The following is a 22,568-nucleotide window of genomic DNA, read 5'->3' on the forward strand; positions in this document are numbered from 1 at the left end:
AAATCCAAACACCATTCACTTCAACCAGCTAAAGGGTACTCCTCTCTGTGGGATACTCCACTAGAGGATCAGGCCACATTTTTAAGTCACATGCACAACAAGCCCAAGTCTTCCACACAAAATTCTATTTCTACTGGTTGTACATTGGCTGATTGTTGTGACCTCTGGTGACCTGGAACCAAATGGAAATAAATCTCTATACTGGGGTTCATGGGCTCACAGTGAGGTCTTGAAAGGAGGTGGCTATTGTGGTGGCTTCTGTGAGAAGCTGCTGGAAACTTCCCCCGTATCTGACAGTGCAAGAGTGTGAGGAAGAAGCAGCAGCAGCAGAGAGAATGCATGATGAACCCACCACAATCTCCAATTTCCATCCCTGTGTACAACTAGGGGAGAGAAGGCAGAGAAACTGGGAGTCAGTCCAAGCCTGGGACGGAGAGGAGGGAAGCTGTTTAAGATTTGGTTTTATATCTCATTACCCAAGACTGATCTGTTTGGTAATAAAATTAAACTTATTTCCCCAAGCTGAGTCTGTTCTGCCTGTGATGGTAACTGCTAAGTGATCTCCCTGCCAACCCTGAGCCTCCTGTCACCATTTTTCTTCCTGTCCAGTTGAGGAGAGGGGAGTGATACAGCAGCTTTGGTGGGCACCTGGCACCCAGCTGTAATTGTAAAGACCTCATAATACTTAAGAACCGTATTTTTAGATCTGAAGATGTCACTGCTATTGATTTATTTAGTACTATTTTGATTGAAACTAAAAGGATTTTAAGAGCACTGTCTTACTAGAAGAGTCAAAAGGGAATCTTATGTATCCTTGTGCTATGAACATTGGTGTAAACTAGAAACACTGCTGTGGATATTTCAACTCATTAATAGTGACATATAGACATGAAAGTTTCTTTTACTGCTGCAGCTCACAAGCAGTTCATAAATACCTAGCAGTACATATCCTCCCTTTTAAAAATGGCCTGTGACAAAGAACTGCTATGAAGTAACAAATAATCTGGTCTGTGAATTTTAATACTTTTCAATAAGATACAGAACACACCTCAGCAAATATACTTGAGCAAAAAAAATCATTCACACAGAGCTGGTTAATCCCATTTTTATACCCTGACACGGTAAAGACTTATCAAATATTAATGGCCAAAAGAATCTGTTTTTTTTTACTGTTAATACAAGAAAAAGCAACAAAGAATGGTTCATGAAGGTCAGCTTCTAAAATTCCTTTGCATTACCTACTGTCATCTTACCTTTTCTTTGATTACAGTTTGTCTTAGATGCCCAGCAAAGCCTCAAACTTTGGTAATTAGTTTCTTTATCGCAAAACAAAATTTTAGTTAAGCAGAAATCTATCACTGCAAGCAAGAAAAAAAAATTCCTCATGGCAGTGGAAAGAAACACACCAGAATAATCTGTATTATCAGAAAAGTCTGAATACCTTTAATAGCAATAAAAAGAACATCAGATTTATAAACAACCAGGCCCAGGATATTCTGAATACTAATCAAACTGCTAACAGATCTTACTATAAAAATAATAAATCATTGTAGATGACAACCATTAAAACCAATAATTTTTGCATTTAGAAAGTCTGCATGAAAATTTGCTTAAACTGATGCAATTACTCCAAAACATAGTCAGAATGTGATTAAAAATCTCAGCTTGTGACATGACGTCTGGCTCTGCTTGTTACTGCATTTAAAAATACCCCTTAGTGAAGATTTAAACCAACCTCCCACTCAGTAGCTCTATTTGTTCATATATTGAGATGCCTCTGTTGTGAAAGAAAGAACTCAACATTTTAACAGCAGCACTTTGAACAGTGACATATCCTGGAGGGCAAACCTAGCACAAGTATGGAAAATATTACAAACAGTGTATACAGAATTACAAGATTTAGAAACTTACCATACTTAACATCAGGAACTGTCACAGAGCTCTCAGCTACATTGGTAGCTAGAATAACCTGAGTTTTGAAGAAAAAATGAGCAATGAATGCATAAACAAAAAATTACTTGCATCAATGTTTCTACATGGAAAATCCAACTTGCTATGAAGAAATACAAATGTAATGGCAACACAGCATTTCTGCTCTGCATAGTAAAAAAAAAGCAATACCACACAAGAACAATATAAAACCCCTTGCATTTTCTAGTTCTGAGCTCAAAAAAGCATAATAAAGTAGTAAGGCAACAGAGGAAGAATGGAAATATTTCCTTGTGCCTTTGCCATAAGGAAACATCACACTATTGGCAGCAATAGTCTCTTAGTAATAGCAGATGAAGAAAACCAAGGTAGCAGTGACAACGTGGGGCACAAAGTGGGTCAGTCTCCCATACTGGGGCACTGCTTTGCTATTCAGTGCCACCAGCAGCACTCCCCCTGTCGTGCAGGTGCAAGAACCAACATGCACAAACCATTCCGAAGGATAAGAACAGCAGCAGGCAATAGTTTAAGGGTAACTTCCTCAAGGGTAATGCACCTCTCCTGAGGTCTGCACACCAGTTAAATCAACAGCTTGGTAAGAAAGGCCATCAGTTTACACAATGAAAAACTAAAGTGCTTTGTCCTCATAAAATGGTTTGAGTTAGACCAGCTAATATTATTTTAATACGTTATTATTTGCTATTACTACTCTAGCAAAAGGTTTCACATGCTTTAAAAAAGTCATGATTTAAAAATATTTACTTTTCTGTAGCCAGGAACCGTAGGTGAAAATACTTTACTTTGTTCCTCCAATGTTGCACATGCATGAAGTGGGTACACTTGCCACCTAAAGAAAATATATTCGTGAAATATGTAATGATGCGAGAATATTAACGTTGATTACACTTCTGTGCTAAACCCTATTATGCACTTAAAACTCATACAGCTGAAAGACTCATATTCATGTTTAACCAAACTGAAACAAATGTGGTCTAACTTACCTTTTATATTTATCTGAGAGGCATGAGTGCATGTATCTTATTTCACCTAAACCTAGGGGAAAAGTAATCATGAGTTTATTTTTCATTTTAGTCGTCAGGAACAATTCAGAAACATCTATTTCAACTATTAACTGCCTGTCATTACTACCTCTTTTTCACCATATGATAAAATGGCAGAAGAATTGAACAGCAAATGTAATAATAAGTGTCTGAAAACCAGTGAGTCAATTTTTGAATAACAATTTGGCATTCATTTTACACTTAATAAAGACATAAAGGCCATTTGACAACATCCCATTATTAGTCCTTGTTTCAGAACTCACCAGATGCTGAATATCTGTCTGGTTTAGGCTAAAACTGGGTATTTCAGCCAAAACAAGTTGTTTCGAAGAGCAGGGCCAAGGGGGAAAAAATAGCTATTTCTATCTTAGCCATCTCACCTTTGGCCATTCCAGTGTCCATTTTCTGGGGGATGTATTTCACATCTGCCAGGGAAATCTTATGACTAAGGGATTTTTTCTATCTCCTGAATACCTCCACAGACAAACCCTTCTGAGAAGCTTAGTTTACTTCTTATTGAGACTTCAATTCCAAATGCCCCATTTTCAAAAACCCATCCCACACTGGACTTACCTGGAGGTTGGTTTTTTACAATTAAAAACAACTAAAAGAAGTTTGATTCATGTTTGGCAGAGCAGACTCTGCATCATCACTGTTAACAGTAATTATTAATTAGTCTGTAATTACTGAATAGACACAGCGGGCAGTATCTGCTGACCAGTTTCAGAAGTGACAAGAGCTGACTGACCATGACACCTACAGAACACAAGGATTCCACCAGGAGACATAGGTCTCAGAATGAAATGGGAACTAGTAACACAAACCTGTTTGGCAAACATGCAAGGACAGTAAGGAGAGCAGGGCATGGAGAAGTGCAGAAGAAAATATGGAACAGATGAAAAACGAGATCAGCAAGAGAAGAAGAGACAAAATTAGATCATTTGGAACATATTCATCCATGTATGTTAAGAAAATTACTCTACAGTTTCACACGGCTCTTTGTATCACCTGTTATCTACAGAGGGACAAGTTCTGGAACCAAAGGAGAGTTCAATACTGAAGAATACTTATCTACAAAGAATCAGACTTGGTAGCATTACCGAAAAAAAAAAAAAAAAGCAGGGAAAACATGGCATCCTACTTGAGACAGCTGCAGCTCCTTTTGGAATCAGATTCTGCCCCATCACCGAGTTCCACGAAGACAGTGGGCAAAAATCACTTAACAGCATCCTCAGCACAGCACTGCTCTTTCTGGCTGCTGCTGCATACTCAACTTGACAAGTCAGTGGGAGTGTTATTTTTAATGTTCAAAATGCTATGTAATTGTTAGCACTCAAAAAAAAAGAAGCATCTCAAATCAACATCCTAAATGCGGATGTTAAATGTGTAAAAATAACCCAAAGCTCTGCCTCAGCTGCCGTGTTGCAAAGTGAGGGCTCGCCTCCCTTTTTCTCCAGTTCTGTATAAAAGATTTGTGAGGAAAATTTCCAAGGGTTGTTTGCTAATCCTGTGTTCAGGATCAGCCTTGAATATCCTTGTTCCGTGTTGAACAAGGCCAAACACGGAACAAATAAAACACAAACCTGAGTGTACCAGCTTATTACCTCACAAGTTTCCACAAATTTATCAAATGTATTTAAACAAAAAAACCAAAACAAAATAAAAAACACACCAAAACAAAAACAAACAAACAAAACCAACTCAAGGTGAAAGATAATGATTTAGCATTTGAAAATGCTAAGGAATAATTCCAGACTGAATTGAAGCCTCAGAGGGGCTGAGAAAGTCAGAAAACACACCAGACAAACACCAATATCAGAGGCCAGAGGCAACAGATTTGGTCTCCCTACCTTATTAATCCCAAACTGGAATGGGCATTACATTGACATAATGAAGTAATTCCTTCCACCCATTAATTTTATAGCGAAGGTAATTCCAAGAAAGGCAGCTCTAATGCCTTTTAGTTAGTGGGGAACACTCTCCAAGGAAAGCTGCACTGCAAGTGCAGTGTATCTTTCAGCTGGTGTGCTGGGCTTCCAGCCCCAGCCCTGGCATGCCTATTCCTAAGCTCAACATAGCAGGGAAATGACATTCATAAACATTTTACAGAGTTAGAAAGTCCTCACAGGGACAGACTTCACTGTGTCCAAGGTACAGCTGCCCTGGACTTCAAGGTGACTCTCCACTTGAACATAAATAAATCTTTTCCAAGTTCCCAGCTAACAAATGTTCGGCTCATGAAGTAAAAGAATACTTGAAACCACCGGGTAACAGATTTATGATGTTCAGGAAAACTATTCTGCAGTCTAGTTACACTGCCTCCAAAATCCAGCTAGCGAGTTTAAATAAAAATGGCAGTCAAAACAAAAGCCTACAACAATTTCTGTGCAAGACAACTTGGGTTTTATTCTTTACAGAAGACTACATTGTATAGCCAGCTTTCTGATCAATAATCATTGTGTCATCATGTGTACTTTTGAGCATGTCAACTACACCAAGCAATGTACATGGAAAAATGTGAATTTGAGCTTTTACAACAATTTAAATGAAGACCACACTACATGCAGGTAAGAAAACATCTCTAAAAGAATCCTAGGAGCTTTATGCAATAATTAATAATTGCACAAAAAAAAATTAGCAACTGCATTTCTGTAGATTAACTGTGAAATTAATTTTATTATTTTAAAAATATGTAATATCTTAATTTTTGACTCACAGCTTTTCCAATTATTGCCACAATTAAACAAGTTTCCAAGAAAAAATGCCTGAAGAGACCACAGAATTTCACTTAAGTATGTGTTTGGTAAATCCTTGGAAGAAGTGCCAGAAGAAAGCAAAAGTTAATTAACACATAATTAATAACAAAAGTTATTCAGACATATACTTGCCTGGTAAAAACACGAGCACGCTGCCACGTTCCAATGTACCACTGAAGTTCTTTTTCTCCCTAACAAGAAAACAGCTTCATTAGTTTTACAGTCTCAGTCTACCTCATTACCCCAAGTTATTTTATTCTGGAAGAACAAGCAGAAGTGCACACTTTTTGTAGCATGCATTATTTAAACTTCCTGAAGAAACAAAATTTCAATCATTATTTGCAACTATGCTTTCTGAAAAATGCAAGATATAAACAACAGAACCACAGCAATAGGTTTAGTTTTTTTCTTCAAAACTATGACAAAACAGAAACAGTCTCATTCTGCAATGAAAATAATCAGAATTAGGTTATTTAACACACACTCAGTGTTAGACAAAAGCTGTAGAAGTAACTTTATTACATTTTCTGATACTAAACATCAATTTACAAAACACAGAGCAGCAAAATCCATTATTTACTTATTTCACATGACATTAAGGCATTAAACAGCCAGTGAAAATTAATGCCTAGCCTTTATCCTTTTTTCCCCATGAAATAATGTATGTTTTAGGCCACAATATAAAATAGAATCATTTATATAGTTCTTGATATAAATACTTCTCAGCTCTGGTCTACAGTAAAGAATGTATTTTCCATATGACATGGCTGCCTTGAATAGTCACTCATGCTTCAGGGCATGAAGTGCACTTTAGGAACACTGGGTACAAATCAAACAAATATGTAAAATAAAGGCAGAAATGCAAGTAAAAACTAAGTTTCCACTAATAACTATGGACTCTGCTGTTGCCTAATTAGCTTCTCATTTCCCCAAGAGCCACTGATTCCAGATCTTGAACTGTATCTTACCCATTGCTCCTCTTTTCCAACTCATCAAATGACTGAATCAGAGACACTGCCACTTGATACATTTTCCGTTCTATCACTGGTTCCGCAAGGCTCTGACGATGAAACTGTTTGGAGAAGGCGGTAATGAGGTTAACGCAGTATAACCGGCTTCAAGACTGTAGTTCACATAGGTATTTCAATTTCTCAAGTGCTTTCAATTCAAACTGATCCAGTACAGAAAAAGTAACTTTATCTGATGCACTCATTGTCTTCTAAATAGACATTTTTCTTCAAGCATCCTACAATTTTAATGCTGAAGAAATACTTCTGATACTTACCTACTTAAGCACCAGCCCACCCTCCATTCATTTGCAGAACATGCTCCTTATCCTGAAGTGTCAAGCACATAGGAACTGATCAGAACTCATGGGAACAGGATAACAGGCAGGAATTTGTCCAGGGAAGGTAGGAAGAGTGCTTCTCACAGCTCTCCACACAGATCTCTCTAGCTGCCTGCACATAAACCATGTACCACTTTCTCTTTTAAGCTGTATTCGCATTTAATGTTTTTTTTGGTTTTGGTCACATCCTGTCAATGAAATACTGTTCTGTTGTACTCAACAGAACTATGGTGATTCTGTCCATACTGTTTTCCAGCATTCTGTACAAATTCAAGGCTTTAGTATTTAAGAACACAAACCATCAAGTCTTCAGAGCAAAGACAGTAACTTAATCACTTTTCAGTTTTATGCTTAATGAACTAGACCTGCTTTGAAAAAGGTCTCTAATATTACACGTTTTTCTCTTGTAGGGAAAATGGCTTTTGATCACTGCTCACCTTTCATTCTCAGAGTTTCTCCTCACTCTAGTGCAAACTCTTTACTGAACCAAGTGTTTCAAAGAGCTAAAATCACAGACCACCTAACTGTTTAGACTATTAGAATTAAATTAGTAATTTTTCCACCAGTTTCCCATTGTAAAGGAGCTCATAACAATGACAAAAGCACAGGTCCTAGCACCAGTCTGGAAACACTGATTTAGATCAGCATTTGCTACTGCAACCTCAGTCCTCAGCTTGATTAACCCAGGAAAAACCTTAAAAATACTTGACTGTTTTCTTCAAAGTGATTTTGCCCTAATATATGTGAAAAATCTAAGCAAGTTCTCTTCTGGGCTGCTCCAACATAAGATTTTTTGGTTTATATTATCCCGGCTTAAATAACTGTCAGATTTGTCTTTTCAATTTTGCTACTGATTGTACCTTTAGTATTCTTTAACATGACAAGGCTCCCACATCACTCCTAATAAAAGGTAACAGTGTGACAAACAGCAAATCCAAATTCCAGTCAGACTTGACTGAAATAACACAATATAAATCAGAACAACTTCTGACAGCAGCTCACTACCTTCCATCAGGACTCTGACTCTAGTTCCATGGATATGAAGGAGTTTTTACCTTTGCAAGCCAAAAATTGGTTGCATTTTGCTTCATTTCTTAAATTTGCATTTCATATCTCTAAACACTATCCAGAAAAAAGGCAAATATTTACATAACTAGCTTTAAAATTGCCTATAGATAGAGCCTTCATGCATTTTTCATGAAACCTGTGTTTCAATGATTCCTTGGGGCTTAGAGGTTGCTGGTATGACAAAACCATGATTCTGTTACACATCCAGAACAACGTGTTTACCAAGCCCATTGTGCCACAAGAAAAATAAACTACTTTTTTGTAAGCCTATGTTCACAAATTAAGCAGTACACCTATAAATGACCCAGTACCTGGGCAAGGGTAACTGAAAAATGATTCTCCCTTCTTTCTCCCTTATTTTTATTCTTCCCTACAAATGAAGTAATTCAAGTAGAAAGCTTTAGCCTTGATTCAGCTAGATGTCTGTCTAGCCACAGCAGAGGGTTTACTGCAAACATGCATACAGAAGAAAAAATAGTGACTGGCGTTTTTGTTCATCGTCCAAATCACAACAGGATCAATGAACTGACAAATTATTCAAGTCAAAACTACCCCTAAAATTTTATTTTCAAGCACAGTTTTAAAACATTATCACAAGCAGAAATGAGTGACGTACTAAAGCCAAGAGCTCTGCAGGATTCATGGAAGAATTCTACATCTCTACAGTAAAATCCAATTATTTTAAGGTTTTTTGAAAAGGGACGAAGAGTCACACCTCACAGCCAGGAGACAATTACAAAGCACTAAATTGATTTGACTGAGATGCTTTAAGAAATGATTGAAGATTTATGTAATTTACAGTTATTACTTTTAAAATCAAACTTAGAAAAAATCTGTTTATCTAAAGAGCAATGACTGCATTTACTTTTAACTTCTGTGCTCCTTTATGTAAATTTTACAGGCTTTTATATGTGAAAATAAAACATCAAGAATTAAAGCCTGAAGCCTGTACCTCAGGCAGTTATCTGATTTAGATTTTAGCATGATGAAAGATGTGCCTCAGCCTCCATATGGCAGCATTAACTCATTAATTGTCTTAATACTCACATTCCACTTTCATTTTATTAGGATTTTACACAAACCATCTGAGACCTTCCACATTTTAATTTTTTAATTGTAACTAGTATTCAGAGAAAGTCTTTACACACAGCACCATAAGGAACAAGATCCAGCCCAAGAATCAGTGCTTTAGAATTCAAGTTCATCATTTTTTTAATATAGATATTAAAAAAAAAAGAAAGAAAATCAAGAGCACTTATGTGCTTTTATTGTTGCCCTAAGTCACAAGAAACATCTTGGACAAACATACTCTCCTCATCTTGCTGAAAAACAGAATGGATATAGGTAGGACAACACAAGATAAAGAATCAGATAAAAACTTTAAATAAAAAACTGAGAGAAAGTAAAGTATAAAAAAGGCTAAGCACTGAAAGGAGTTCCTTTGTTTGTGATCTCTGAGGTGAAAGGTGTACAAGTTGACATTCAGCTCCAAGTGCAGCTATGACAAATCCAATTTGACTGAAGGAAACTTCTTAATATCCTGGTTATCTTTTTGTTGTCATCATCAAAAATCTTTTACAAAGCCCCATGTATTACATAATCTCCTCCCTATTATCTGTCTGACTGCGATACTAATGTGTAAAAGCTGATGGGCTGACTGCTGTAAGCAGTGAGTGAGTTTCTTTGTCTGCACAGAACTTCAATGGTTAACAGCCTTTTATTTTACCTTGCTTGTGCTGAAGCATAACCAATGCCTGAGCTGTGCACAGCATAAACAATTATTTTCTTCTGGGCTTCCTATTTTATTTCGCTATTTTATTTTCTGCAGAACTGATGGATGAAATCTGAACAACAGTGTGTTCCCCCCATTGGTACTTTTTAAGTGCATGCCCCATCTCCTTCATTGTAATAACATTCTAATAATGTTTTGCATTATTAAAACCGACCAATAATTACACCCACATCCCAGTTATTTTTAGACAGGGTATCATAATACAGGCCTGAGTGCATTTGTTGTACTCCACTTTAACCTGTTTATTTTGCCTTGAACCATAATACTGAAAGAGCTCACTCAAATGAATTCCTACACAGCTGTTTTCCAAATGTAAAACAAACTCCTATTATAAAACCACAGAAAACAGATCACATATTTACATTCATTCCTTCATTATCTGATGTCTACAGAGATAACTGCTATAATGTCAGAAGCTGTAAAAACAAAATACACAAAATACATTCTGTGCAGCTTATAATCTAGATTGATAAAGCAAACATATCTTCAGCCAGCACCTACGCTCCTTAGGCATCCGAGAAGCAATTCTCCAGCACAGCCCACCAAGGATCTGAGAGGTAGCAGTTATTTTAACATGTTTTCATTACTCAAAATTACGCATTTACCATGGTGGCTTACATGGTTACAATAGCAATAGATTAAAAACTACTGCATAACATCTGTGGCACTATTAAAAAAAAGAAAAGAAACAGGACTGAAAAATAGGAAAGCCTCAGCTGATAGAGAAGCCAACTTGGTAACATCAAAGTTCTAATCAAAAATGATTATTTTCTCTTAATTTCATAGCACTTTCTGCCTTTGATATATAACAACATGAACCAACCCAGGAAATATTCCCTGATTTCGTCAGCTATATTCGAAGAGATCTGTGAATCTATTTATGTTACTTTCTGCACACTGTTTTACACTGTTCATTTTGAATGCAACAATCAAAAATGTCTCATCCTATTGAAACGTTTTTGTTTCATGAAATAAACTAGTCTGCTCATAAGAAAACTCCTGTTTTATGATCATCTATTAATTCTTACCTAGACTTGCAATATAAAAGTGGCTATATGTCATTTTATTACATAGTTTTCAACTGACTATTCCAATTTCTTATTATGCTGAAAGAAATGAAATTATATTTACAATACCTGGAAATCAAAAATGTCCTTCAAATCATCAAGATAATATTCTTCAACTGCAAAAGGTCTGCCTTCCACCTTAAATATGCAGACTGGATTCAAACCTTTATGAACTGGAAGTGCAAAGTAATCAGCTAATTCTTTAGAGTTGATGGAAGCAGACATCAATATTATCTGTTAAAAAAAAAGTACAGCAAATGTAAAGCATTAATTTTAACACCAACTGTCCTGTTAGATGGGACTCTCCATTTCCTCCTCATGTTAAATGATCTAATTCTGGTTACTACAGGTATGTAACCTAAGTACATTTAAGACAATAAAACTAAATGCTTAAGATACCCTAATCAGCATGTGGAGAGAGGCAAGCACCTGTAAGACAATGGCTCAGGCTGGAATGCCTAGGGCAGAAAACATGGTAAAAATTCAACCAAAAACATGCAGTACTCTTGATAAAGATCTCACTACCACAAACCAGAAGTGTTGTAAAACACAAAAGCATCCCCCTTACAAAATGGCAGGAAGGCAAACTAATGCAGTGGGCATTGTATCACTGTGCTCAGCTCCAAAGCACATGCAAAGGCACAAGGAACACAAGGAGAGGGCAGGCTAAACCATGAAGTTTTCCAACATGAACCTAAAAAGAGAAATTTGAAAGAACATAATTCTGCAAATATATGAAATCTGTCCCATTACACCAGGGACTGCCTCATGGCTCTGAAGGCTATCAAAACAAAATCCAATCTAAATCTGCAGTTACAGGCAAGGAATATTAAAGTACCCCTTCTTCTAGATAATCTTTGTAATCTGGACTCTAATCGGTGTGGAATCCTTCCAAAGTGGAAAGAAATGACAGATTGTTAACATAGTGCCTGAAAGGTTCACATAACTGAATCAAGTTTGATGTATTCCTAAACGAAAAAGCATAAATCACCAACGTGGCAGATGAACACATCAGAACAGATGGTAATCAAAGAAGATAGTTCAAGATCAAGCAGTCCAAAACCACTTGTACAACACAGATATGGCCAAAGACCCAGTAGATGATACCAAGAACTGTTACTAATCACTATGGGAACTGCACTGTTTGGTTTGAGCCAATAGAGCAACTCTTAGTCTCAGGTTTTCTTTCAGCAACCCTATTCCAGCAAGATCAACCTCGGAACAATCCAGCTTCTGCTCTGTGATCTAAAAATAATAATCTGTAGCAGCCATCTGCCAGAAAATCCAGCATAATTTAAATTGGTTAGTTCAGCAGGTAGATCAGTACATCAGAATCACTCAACTAACTCCTGTTAGTTGATGAAATATTGAATTATCTGCTACTTCTGAGGTCTGCAACTTCCAAACTAGGAAACAAACAGCTCGCATGCATTTCATACCACTTCATACCACCTCAAGCTAAAAATGCTTCATTTCCTCTCTTAAATAGGGATCCTTGCACCCTTTTGTTTCATGAATCCAGGGAGGACGGGAGGAGAACCTTACATTTTCTAAATTAATTTGCCACATCACAGCTCCCTTCCTTTACAGTTTGTCATAAGGGGCTGAAAAGGGATGAAGTAGGAGACACTGGGGTTAGTATATAAATTCAAACTGAATAGCCCATTCCACTCTGCTCAAGGCCAGCAAGTGAGATCAAGAGTTCCCCCTTCTTCAACAAAAAAAATACAAAGGCACAGCCCTCCACTCTCTCAAATACAGGTCTCTCTCAGGTTTGTACAGTATTAAAAAACTGTCATCTGCAGAAACTGCAGAGCATGCTATGAAGGGGATAAAGTTTTTCAGCGACCATTTCAAGAGACTGAAATGGAACTATACAGGAAAATGAAAAATTTGTCAGGAGCCTCACACAGAAAATGTTTTCTAACAGAAAAGATGACAGGGCCTGTAGGGATTCCTGCCATTGAAACCAACCCAATAACCAGAATAAAGGGCAAACTTCTCACAAACTCAGTTTGATCAAATTATTGCTCTCTTCGGTAGGCAGAGCCAAGTGCTAAAAAAGGCTGAATAGTTTCACAAAACTGTCTCTAAATTTAAAGACAAGCATATTCTCTAAAGTCTAAATCAGCATGAAAAGGGATAATAAGTGAAAGATGAGCAGTGCACAGACATGTCCTCTGCCAAATGAAAGGGCACTTTCAGTGACAGCATGTTTGGAAGACCTAAAGACCAAGTCTGAATCAATGTGATGGACTGCACATCAGAACACATATTTCCTTCCGATGGCAACAAAACCAGCCAGCCTACACTTTATTTTGAACAGGAGAAAAATCACATTAAACCATTACCTTGAAGCACTTAAGGGACATGCAGTCTCACAAAGTATCTGCAGTCCCAAATAGCTGCACAGAAAGATACTGAGTTAGCCTAACTCCATCATTTGTGTTTAATTTCTAACATTTCAAGAGTTCATTACTTTGAGACCCCAAAGACTAAACAAGTCATGCTAACTGTCTGTGAACTCTGCTTTAGTACAAGGCAGAATTGCCTAACATGCAGAGAAAAACCTCACCTGAATTTTACTACCAGCTCTGCCCAGAATATACAGAACAGCATTTCTGGTCTTTTTCTATTTCTCCAAATATGTCATCCCACTTAAAAAAGGCTCAGTATTTCCAGGAGTTAATGCAACCATTTTAACCAAGAATAAGCACTGCCCTCAATACCCAATACATAATTCTAGTCAAATATCCATCGTGCATTTTTCAGCCTTAAGCAGGCTTTAGAAACTAATGCATTTTAACATGAGGGGGAAAAAAAAGAAGTCTCTCAGAACACATTACAGCAGCCAGGAAAAGAATGCCCCTTAGCTTTCTTACATATGAGGAGTGGCAAACCAAAAAATATTTTAGTAAAATGTAGTAACACAGTAATTCGTGGTTAATTCCTTAAAATAGGGCCTTCATAGATAAAACACATGCAAAAATTTTCTTGCAAGAAAAAAAGCAAAATTCAGTTTGAACCCACCTTTACAGACTGTGAATTTGTACACAACAGTTTACGGGTCACCAAGAGCAAAAAATCAATTTCTTCTGTACGCTCATGCACCTGGAAGACATTATCCACAATTTAATTTTCATTAATTCATCCTCTTCTTTTTGACAATCTCTTACTTTCCTACTCAATTTTATGCTTTATTTTGCAACTTTGAGTAAAAATACATTTTCATTAAAAAAAAGCACACACCTTTTGAGCTTAGGCATGCTGAGAACACTTTAAAATCCCGACAAGAGTCTTCAGATGACTACAGAACCCACTGTGAAAATCATGTCACTCTAAAGTTAAGAAAATCTAGAATAATGACTAGAAAATCAATCTTGAGCTCTAACCACTGGTTGTACTAGAGCTGACAGTAACAGATGAAGTCTGTGATACTGATGCTGGGTAAATCAACTACACTGGTAGGATCCCAAACGATCCAGGGACTGTTTTGGTTTGTCTGAAAACTAAGCAAATCAAAGAGATGTGCCTCATTCCTGCTATGATACAAATACTATATGATACAGATACTTCCAGCTATGATACAAATATACACCTGCTTTCTAAAACATTAATTTACACCCAATTCTTTACATATCCTAGCACCTGAGCCTTCTGCCGGCCCCTTTAAGTTCAGCAAATACTTCTTCCCAACATTATCCATGATGACCATATCCCTTTCCTGAATTACAGTTTAAATATTTTAAGTGCAGCAGCTTTTGTGGAGCTCAGCCTTCACAAGTCAACATTCATGTCCTGAAAGCAAATTAGTATATTCTAATATAATGTAAACTTAAGACTTATATTCAATGCTGTCCCATTACAAAAACAAATTGAGCTAAGGTAGTTTTCAGGCTGACAGTAAGGTCTTGCTGTGAGAAGTCAAGATTTTTGGTCCTAGTTTGTTTAAGAGTGCTCCTAAATGTCTGCAGTGCACTGAGAGGGGTGAGACCTGCAATTAAAAATATTGTGGAGAACATTCAGTTGTTAACAACAGTGACTGTGGACTCTAGATCACAATCTCTGGAGTAAATATGTATGGGAGAGAATGTGAGATATGGGCAACAGGAGGGACCAGAACCCTGGCTGGGGAAGCAAAAAACATACATAGTCTTGACAGAGGGATGCTGCTGAAAGAAGTGGTACAAGCCAATAACATCAGCTCAAATTACAGCACCCAAGAAAGCAAAGTTTGAAAAACCTGTGTCAACCCATTCTCCTGTGTAAGGGATCAGAAAATTTTACTCATTCATTTTTACAGGCAATGAATAAATCTTAAAACTAAAGGAACAATAACACTGACTATGTATGCACCTTCTATAGTTCAGCTTTTGAATCTACGTTTAACCTGAATTTCCTTACTAAAGGAAGTATTATGGTTTCCAACACCCTGCTACTACACTGGAGTGCTCAAATATTTTCCATGAAGGCCACTGATACAATTCCTTAGGCTTTGGAGGTTTTTTGTTCTTTTTCTGTTGGAATGAAGTATTCTATTTTCCTCATACAAAAATGTAACTACTTGCTCAATCTTTTCCAGGTTTCCAGTGTACCATTTCAAGTGCAGTCATGACAGCCTTGTTACTGTAATAGTCTAATGGTACACTAAATACTGTCTCCCTGATCCACAAATATCCAGGAATTAAAAGTAGCTCTCAGCTACAATGCCAGTAAGAGGATAAAAATTAAAAATGGCACTTATAAAAAATTCAAGCTATAACAACCCAAAAACCAACCAACAAACACCCTTCAAAAAAAAAAAAAAAAAACCAACCTAAAACCCCAAACTCCTAAGTCCTCTTCTGTATTGCTACATCCCAAAATGTCATACATCCTACATGAGATTTACATTCATGATTTGTGACAGCACAATTTCATATCTGACTATGATTAAATGTCAAATATTGCTTTCCACATAAAAGAAGCACATACACATGTAAAAATATTTTACAATATTTTTACAAGTGTATTTTCTTTAGCTTCTTAGTGAAGTGACAGCAACAACAATGAATCCTCAGGCGTGAACTGCACCCACAACCAGGAGACAGAACATTCACAGAGAGATTTTTCAGGACACCCCTGAAGAATAACAACTTTTTAATATCCAAGTGAGTGAGAAGCAGCAGCCTCCTCATGACAGGCCTAGCTGGACAGGTTCTTGAATTCCACAAGACAGATATCAAAAAACATTTCAAGGCACCTATATTAAAAATTAAGGACTCCCCAAAACCCTCCCCACACTCTCAATTCTAAACTTGTTGCTCAAAGGAATGCTGACAAGTCTATTTCAGCAAGTGTTACCTTAGACAACTTATATTAAATATCTCTAAAAGTAGATGTCTGCACTTCTCTTTTCTTGTGTGGTAAGAAACAAAAGAGAAGCTGTTTCATTAATATGAAAATTAAACTTACTTCCAGCAACTTACTTCATCAATGAAAATGTGAGTGAACTGAGTTAGGCTCTTGGCAGAAACTATTTTCTGAAGAAGAACTCCAGTTGTCATATACAGCAACCTCGTCTCCTTTGTCGAAACGTTCTCTAAACTTAACTAACAACAGTAAGAAAAATACATACTAGCTGGAATCAAATTTATTGTAGTTACAGAAGCATGCATATGAAAGAACTCCAAAATCAAACACAGTGTAAAGCCATCAAAATTATTTACTCCAACTTGCACAAGTCTCCATACACAAGTATTCTTACCAGAACCAATTAACCGGTTTTCCTTTGGGATAAATTAAAAAAAAAAAAAATTAAAACTCTAAAGTAACAAAATTCATTGCTGGGGACTTTAGACTGAGAATTCTTCAAAGACCTCTAAAGGTATATATATACACCATCCTTTCCACTGATAAAAAGAGCAAGAAAAAGATTTTGCCCAAATGTAGTTTGCTTACAGGAAGGAAAAATCAAAGAGGTTTAGGTTATCACCAAGACCAGGCAACTTATTCCTGAGAGAAAAGTTCTACAAACCCAATTTGAAACAGATTTTTGATTTCTAATGTACCTGTGTACCTTTAGCTATCTCAGGTGTAACCTACCCAGGCAGGCAGAGCTGTGACCATGTTTTCATGTGCAGCTTTACAGCAGCCCAGAGCAGACACATGTGCACTCCATCATTTCCCTCTGTTTCTGCTCAGCTCACACAAGTGCTGGTGAGACAAGCACAGCACATCCACATACACTGTCCTGAAGACAGTCTGGAAGCACATTATCATTTTAAGTCTTTGAGACTCACTACCCTAATGAATCAATTTAGCAATTTATGACTAATTAATTCAAGGTATGAAAAATCACAAAGGCTTTACATATAAACTACTTTGAAACAAACAACATACGTAATTGTCTTGGTTTCTTTGGCTGGGCTAGAGTTAGTTTCTTCTTAGTAGCTGGTACAGTGCTGCGTTTTCAGGATTTAGTATGAGAATAATGTTGACAACACTGGTGTTTTGGTTACTGCTGTCATGTTTATGATGTGGCACAGAAGAAAACAGATATGGGATAACAGATGAAGCAGAAGCCTGACATGTAAGAGTCCATGCTATGAACAGCTCTGTAACTCTCGGTTAAAAATCAAATCCCTCCAGACCTGAAAACTGTACAAAATTAGATTTAAGGGTAACAGAGAACACCTAACACACATAAAAGGCACCTCATGTAGCATATTAGGAAGTAACCTAAAGCTGCAGAAACAGAAACCTCTAAATGCATGCTAGCAAACGTATTACCCTAAGTGGAAGAAAGAAAGGAACAAACAATAAGAAATAGAATGAAGCAGTGGGGAAGAAGAGCCCAGCAAATACTGCTCTGAGCAAAGGACTCCAAAAGCAGACAATTCTCCATGAACATCCCTTCCAGTGTCAACACCAGTGTGAACCCACTGGCCAGAGGAACCAGAGCAGCTCATCCAGAGACAGCTGTGGCCTAACCAACAATGAAACCACCATCACAGCTGCTTAGTGTGGGTACTGACAAGGAGCTGATCAGAGCACAAGGACCCGTGCCAAAAGAGGAATGTGACATCAAGTTTAAACAGAGGGACAGAACTGAGCTTGAAGCTGAGTTGAACAAAGCAAAAGGAGGAGACAGATTTAAGAGGAAAAACTAGTTGGAGTTTATCACATGCTAAAAAAGAACAACAGATTGCTCATAAAAGAACCTGGTCATAAATGCATTAAGTTCTGACAGAGCTGACAGGTAAATGTAGTAAAGTCAAACAGATAGTATATTACTTAAGGAGCTGAAAGGAAAAACCACAGAACATAGCTCTCCTGCAACAATTTCAATGATTAATAATGTAGATGGGTCTTGATACAAATATTTTCTATTGGAGTCCCACCAGGATTTACAGTTGTTCAAATTTACAAGTTGATTTAATTACAAACATTTAGCAGAAGACAGGTAAAAAACAACAATTCCACTTTAAAATCAGATTCGCTAACCTTTCTTCAGTATGCTGGATATGCTTAAAAGTAATCAAGAATGAATATACAGTAGTTTTTAATGCATTTTTAAGAAAAATTTGGATTTCCTCATACCTGGTATCCTACAAATCCACCAAGTGTCCATGATCTTTCCTTGCTAATCCACCTGGCAAGGCTGCTGGCGCTGATTTTCCGAGGCTGGGTAACAGCAATGTTGCAAGGCATAGACCGGTTCATGCAATAATCCAAAATATACTGTGGAATCTGTGTGCTCTTTCCACTGCCAGTTGCTCCTTCTACAACCACAACTGAATTGTTTTGTATGAGAGACACTATCTGAAACAATTTTTCAAGAAAACTCGTAAGTACACACAAGCACTTAGAACAGGTTTCAAACAGATTTGAAGTAGCAACAGCTTCCAAGTCACAAAGCAAGTTTCTTTAAAACACTCTGCCATCTTTTCTATCACCTGGAGGTAACTGGAATCCTAAAGCACATTGAAAGATCACAGAAAAGAGTATAGGCATACACCCATGTACATATTTCACATGAATACCTATAAAGTGTAACAGCAACGTTTCTTCCTCTAAGAAATTTTATGCAATGGTTTTGTAAAAAACCCAGAAGTTTTCTACAGTGTTTAAAACAGGAACGGCAATTACCTTTCGAAAAACAACAGAAAAAAACGAACAAAAAAAACCACCCCAAAGCCACAAGAAAAAGTTATTTTCGGCTTTATTCCATGAGAGAAAGTAAACTGACATTACCTTTTCCCTATGTTTGGCTGTAGGCATATCCAAATATTTACACTTACTTATTGGTACAGAAACTGAATCACTTGATTCACACTGAGACAATGAAGTACCTAGGCATGGAAATAAACAAGAGTAACATTTCAATAGAGAAAGGAAAAGACCAGCAGGAGATTATGACAGTATTTGGAAGTCTAACTTCTCTAAAATGTGAACCACATACTTTAAGTATTAATAGAATAAATATTTTTTTTAGTATTAGTAGACTGAAGAGATTTATTGTATTTATGCAGCTGCTGTTTTACTGCAAGCACCTCTGAAAAACAGAGTGGAAACATCCTTTCCATCAGTGGAAAGGATGTATACAACTCTATGTTTGTCTCTTAATTTAAAAAACTGAATTTTTGCAGTTAGCATTTTAAGTGCCAATTCTACCTGTATACCCAAGAATTTTTTACAATACTGAAAAAAATATGCCTTATTCATGTACCCATGTTTTTTTCCCTTGAAGTCTACTGGATTCACAGTACAAAATAACCTGTTATTTGATATTAATACCATTATATTTCTACCACTTGGTCATTAAAATCTGCTAAGCACCATGATGACCTTTCAGTGTGATACTACACTCTGCAGTCTCTTGGCAGAAGTTAGTCCCCATTAGCACTGGGTAATACAGGATAAAAATCTTTCTGTGCCAGCATAAGTTTCTGCTCAGAGGTCTGCAGTCAATTTGACCATGCAAAACAAAAGAATAGGTCTGGAAGTGCAGAAGGGGAAAACTTGGACAAGACTGTGGTAAACAACAATTTTACAAATTACAATTAAACAAGTAGCTAAAATACTCACAGCATAACGAAATCAAAAATGGAAATGCTTTCAATTTCAAATGGGTTTCACCAGGTATTACAGCAAAATGGATACTTACATACAGGTAATAAAACCCTATACTTCTTTTTATGTCATTTTTTCTCTAAGAAATAGAGTAGTGAGACAGAATTCTAATATTCTTTCTACAAAGGCAATAATTACTTTAAAATAAAGGCTACAGCCTAAATACTTGACTGCAGGTACAGCTCCCTTTCTTTGGAAAAGTTGTAACAATCTCACACAGCAGTGAAGCAGAAGCAGGCAGAACAGCATCTTAGCTCTGTGCCATACCTCAATGTACTCCCAAATTGTCTCAAAGTGTCAAGGAATACAAATTAAGTTATTCTAACTCTAAAAAAAGCCCAAAAAGCTGGACAGCTCACTATGACAGTTTCATATGGCATTAAAAAACAGAGTTCTCCTAAAGCCGCATTCTGCAACAGGAAAAATTCTTTTACCTGGACTCTAAAACACAACAGTGAAAGGTGATCACTGCACAAGAATCTACTTAGCAGCACTTAACACAAACAAAACCAGAACTTGATAGCAGCACCCCTTTGAAATATTAACTGTCCTTTTTAAAATACTTTTGGTCAAGGTTCTAAATATATTTCCCAGAAAAATGCACATATATAGCATTCTGCCACAGCAACTCTGCATGAAGGCTGCCTGGCTTCCCTCTGGCACAAACATGTCACAACTGAGACTTCCATAGCTGTGTGTAATTTGACCAATGCTGGAAGAAACCTCAAGCTGCTAGGGAACAGACCCCAGTATCAGCAGATTCCTGCTAAAGCAACATAACCTTCCCACCTCTATCAGGTTTTCAAAGAAACAAGTGCAATTTTGAAAAGTTAAAATGTTAAAAGAAGAAAGCAATTTTTAATAGTGCTTATGAATAAGGAGGGAGGCAGAAACAATTCCAAAGGTAGGATTCATATAATAACCCCCTGTAGTGCAGTGCAAACCCCAGTGTATTAGTAAGAAATCATTAACCTAAAATTCAACTGATAATTCACATACCTGCTGAAAAACAATTTAATTAATTTTGTATATATCATTTTTTCACTGATAAAATATAACTTTTTTTTAATACTTTTTACATAACATTTTTTTACATCTTTTTACATAACATTTCTAGGACAGCAACATCTTAACTCTCTCCTAAGCACAGCTGTCTGGAAAAAAATGATACCAGAAGTAAATGGTGATCCAGTGTTAGCCACAATCACCACACAGAATTTAAGAACTGACAGCCACACAACCATTTAGCAAGTGCTGCAAGTACTGAATACTGTATGGTTTGGGTTTTTTCTCTTCAAGACATGCCTCAAAGAGAAACATTCGTTTGCTTGGGGAACTAATACTACAACAGCTGTGAGACTTCTGTCTGCAGAGACAGAACAATTTTGGGTCTCAGCAAACTGGCAACTTGAGATGAACACTGACATGACCCAAGCAGCAATGAAAATGTCCCACCCTAACAAACTGAGGATAAACTCCATCTGAAATCTATTATGATCCTTAGTAAAAAATAAAACGAAATGGAGATGGGGAACTTGAACAGCCATCTTAAAAGACCTAAACAATTTCATCTTCATTTTTTAAACATGAAAGTCATTCTGAACCATGAAGACCTGCTGCAGAAGAGAACATTTCAATGTACACCGCAATGAAAGGTTATTCTACTGATTAAAATAATCATTCAGCTGGGGACTTTATACCATACAGTGTAATTACCTTTAAATGTTTGAGTTTGCTTGGTATTTTATTTTTCATATCTAATATGTAATAAATCCCCCAATGACAACTAGTCTTCAGAAAAGTTGGTCATTCCTGCCAATACAGATGCATCTAAAAATTCAACTACAGGTCTACAGAATTATCAGCAATGGAGGCACAAACTTTTGCTTTTTCAATTGCTTATACTTTCTGAAAAACATTATTAGGACCGGGACAACTGATCCAACCAGTGCACACCTGTGTCAGGCATTGTGCTCTAACCTGCACCTTGTATTCTAACATAGAATGCAGGATGCTTCCAACCTGAAAATAGTAAATTGAGGAAGTAGGCAACTGCCCCCCATGCAATATATTAGGGCAAGCAATATATTTCAGTGTATAAGAAGCATTAATGCCAGTTCAGAATAAATAGTATTAATTTCTCCATTCAGTGTCAGTGCAAAAAAGAAACAGAAAACTTGGTTATGGGAAAGATGAATTTGCCTGCTCACTTCCCTTTCAATTATTATGAAAGTCCTGTAGAGATGACAGTCACTAGAACAGTCCTGTGCCTGTGGAAAGAGTAGTTTTTCAGTATCTCAGTTATTACAGCACATACAGCAGATGTACTCCCTCTGGTACCTGTTTCCTGAATTGAATTTGAAGAGATCCTTTAACATAAAATTAGATTTTTATATTTACCAATTCTAGGAGTAGAGTTTGTACAGCTGTATC

The 22,568-nt window shown here is 36.8% G+C and overlaps 1 protein-coding gene across 1 annotated transcript in view; it reads right to left on the bottom strand.

Annotated features, from left to right (window-relative positions):
* Positions 1 to 22,568, bottom strand: part of TDRD9 (tudor domain containing 9) — a 68,891-nt gene that overhangs the window by 25,302 nt on the left and 21,021 nt on the right. Inside the window, exons 3-13 of the mRNA XM_068192293.1 lie at positions 19,257 to 19,354; positions 18,603 to 18,824; positions 16,490 to 16,612; positions 14,052 to 14,132; positions 11,091 to 11,255; positions 6,715 to 6,818; positions 5,879 to 5,937; positions 2,931 to 2,982; positions 2,692 to 2,776; positions 1,912 to 1,969; positions 1,254 to 1,358 (exon numbers count right to left, since the gene is read on the bottom strand). Coding sequence (XP_068048394.1) covers positions 1,254 to 1,358; positions 1,912 to 1,969; positions 2,692 to 2,776; positions 2,931 to 2,982; positions 5,879 to 5,937; positions 6,715 to 6,818; positions 11,091 to 11,255; positions 14,052 to 14,132; positions 16,490 to 16,612; positions 18,603 to 18,824; positions 19,257 to 19,354 — 1,152 coding nt within the window. The remainder of the gene's footprint in view (positions 1 to 1,253; positions 1,359 to 1,911; positions 1,970 to 2,691; positions 2,777 to 2,930; positions 2,983 to 5,878; positions 5,938 to 6,714; positions 6,819 to 11,090; positions 11,256 to 14,051; positions 14,133 to 16,489; positions 16,613 to 18,602; positions 18,825 to 19,256; positions 19,355 to 22,568) is intronic.

The sequence above is a fragment of the Anomalospiza imberbis genome, chromosome 6, assembly GCF_031753505.1.
Source record: "Anomalospiza imberbis isolate Cuckoo-Finch-1a 21T00152 chromosome 6, ASM3175350v1, whole genome shotgun sequence".
NCBI classification, from domain to species: Eukaryota; Metazoa; Chordata; class Aves; order Passeriformes; family Viduidae; genus Anomalospiza; species Anomalospiza imberbis.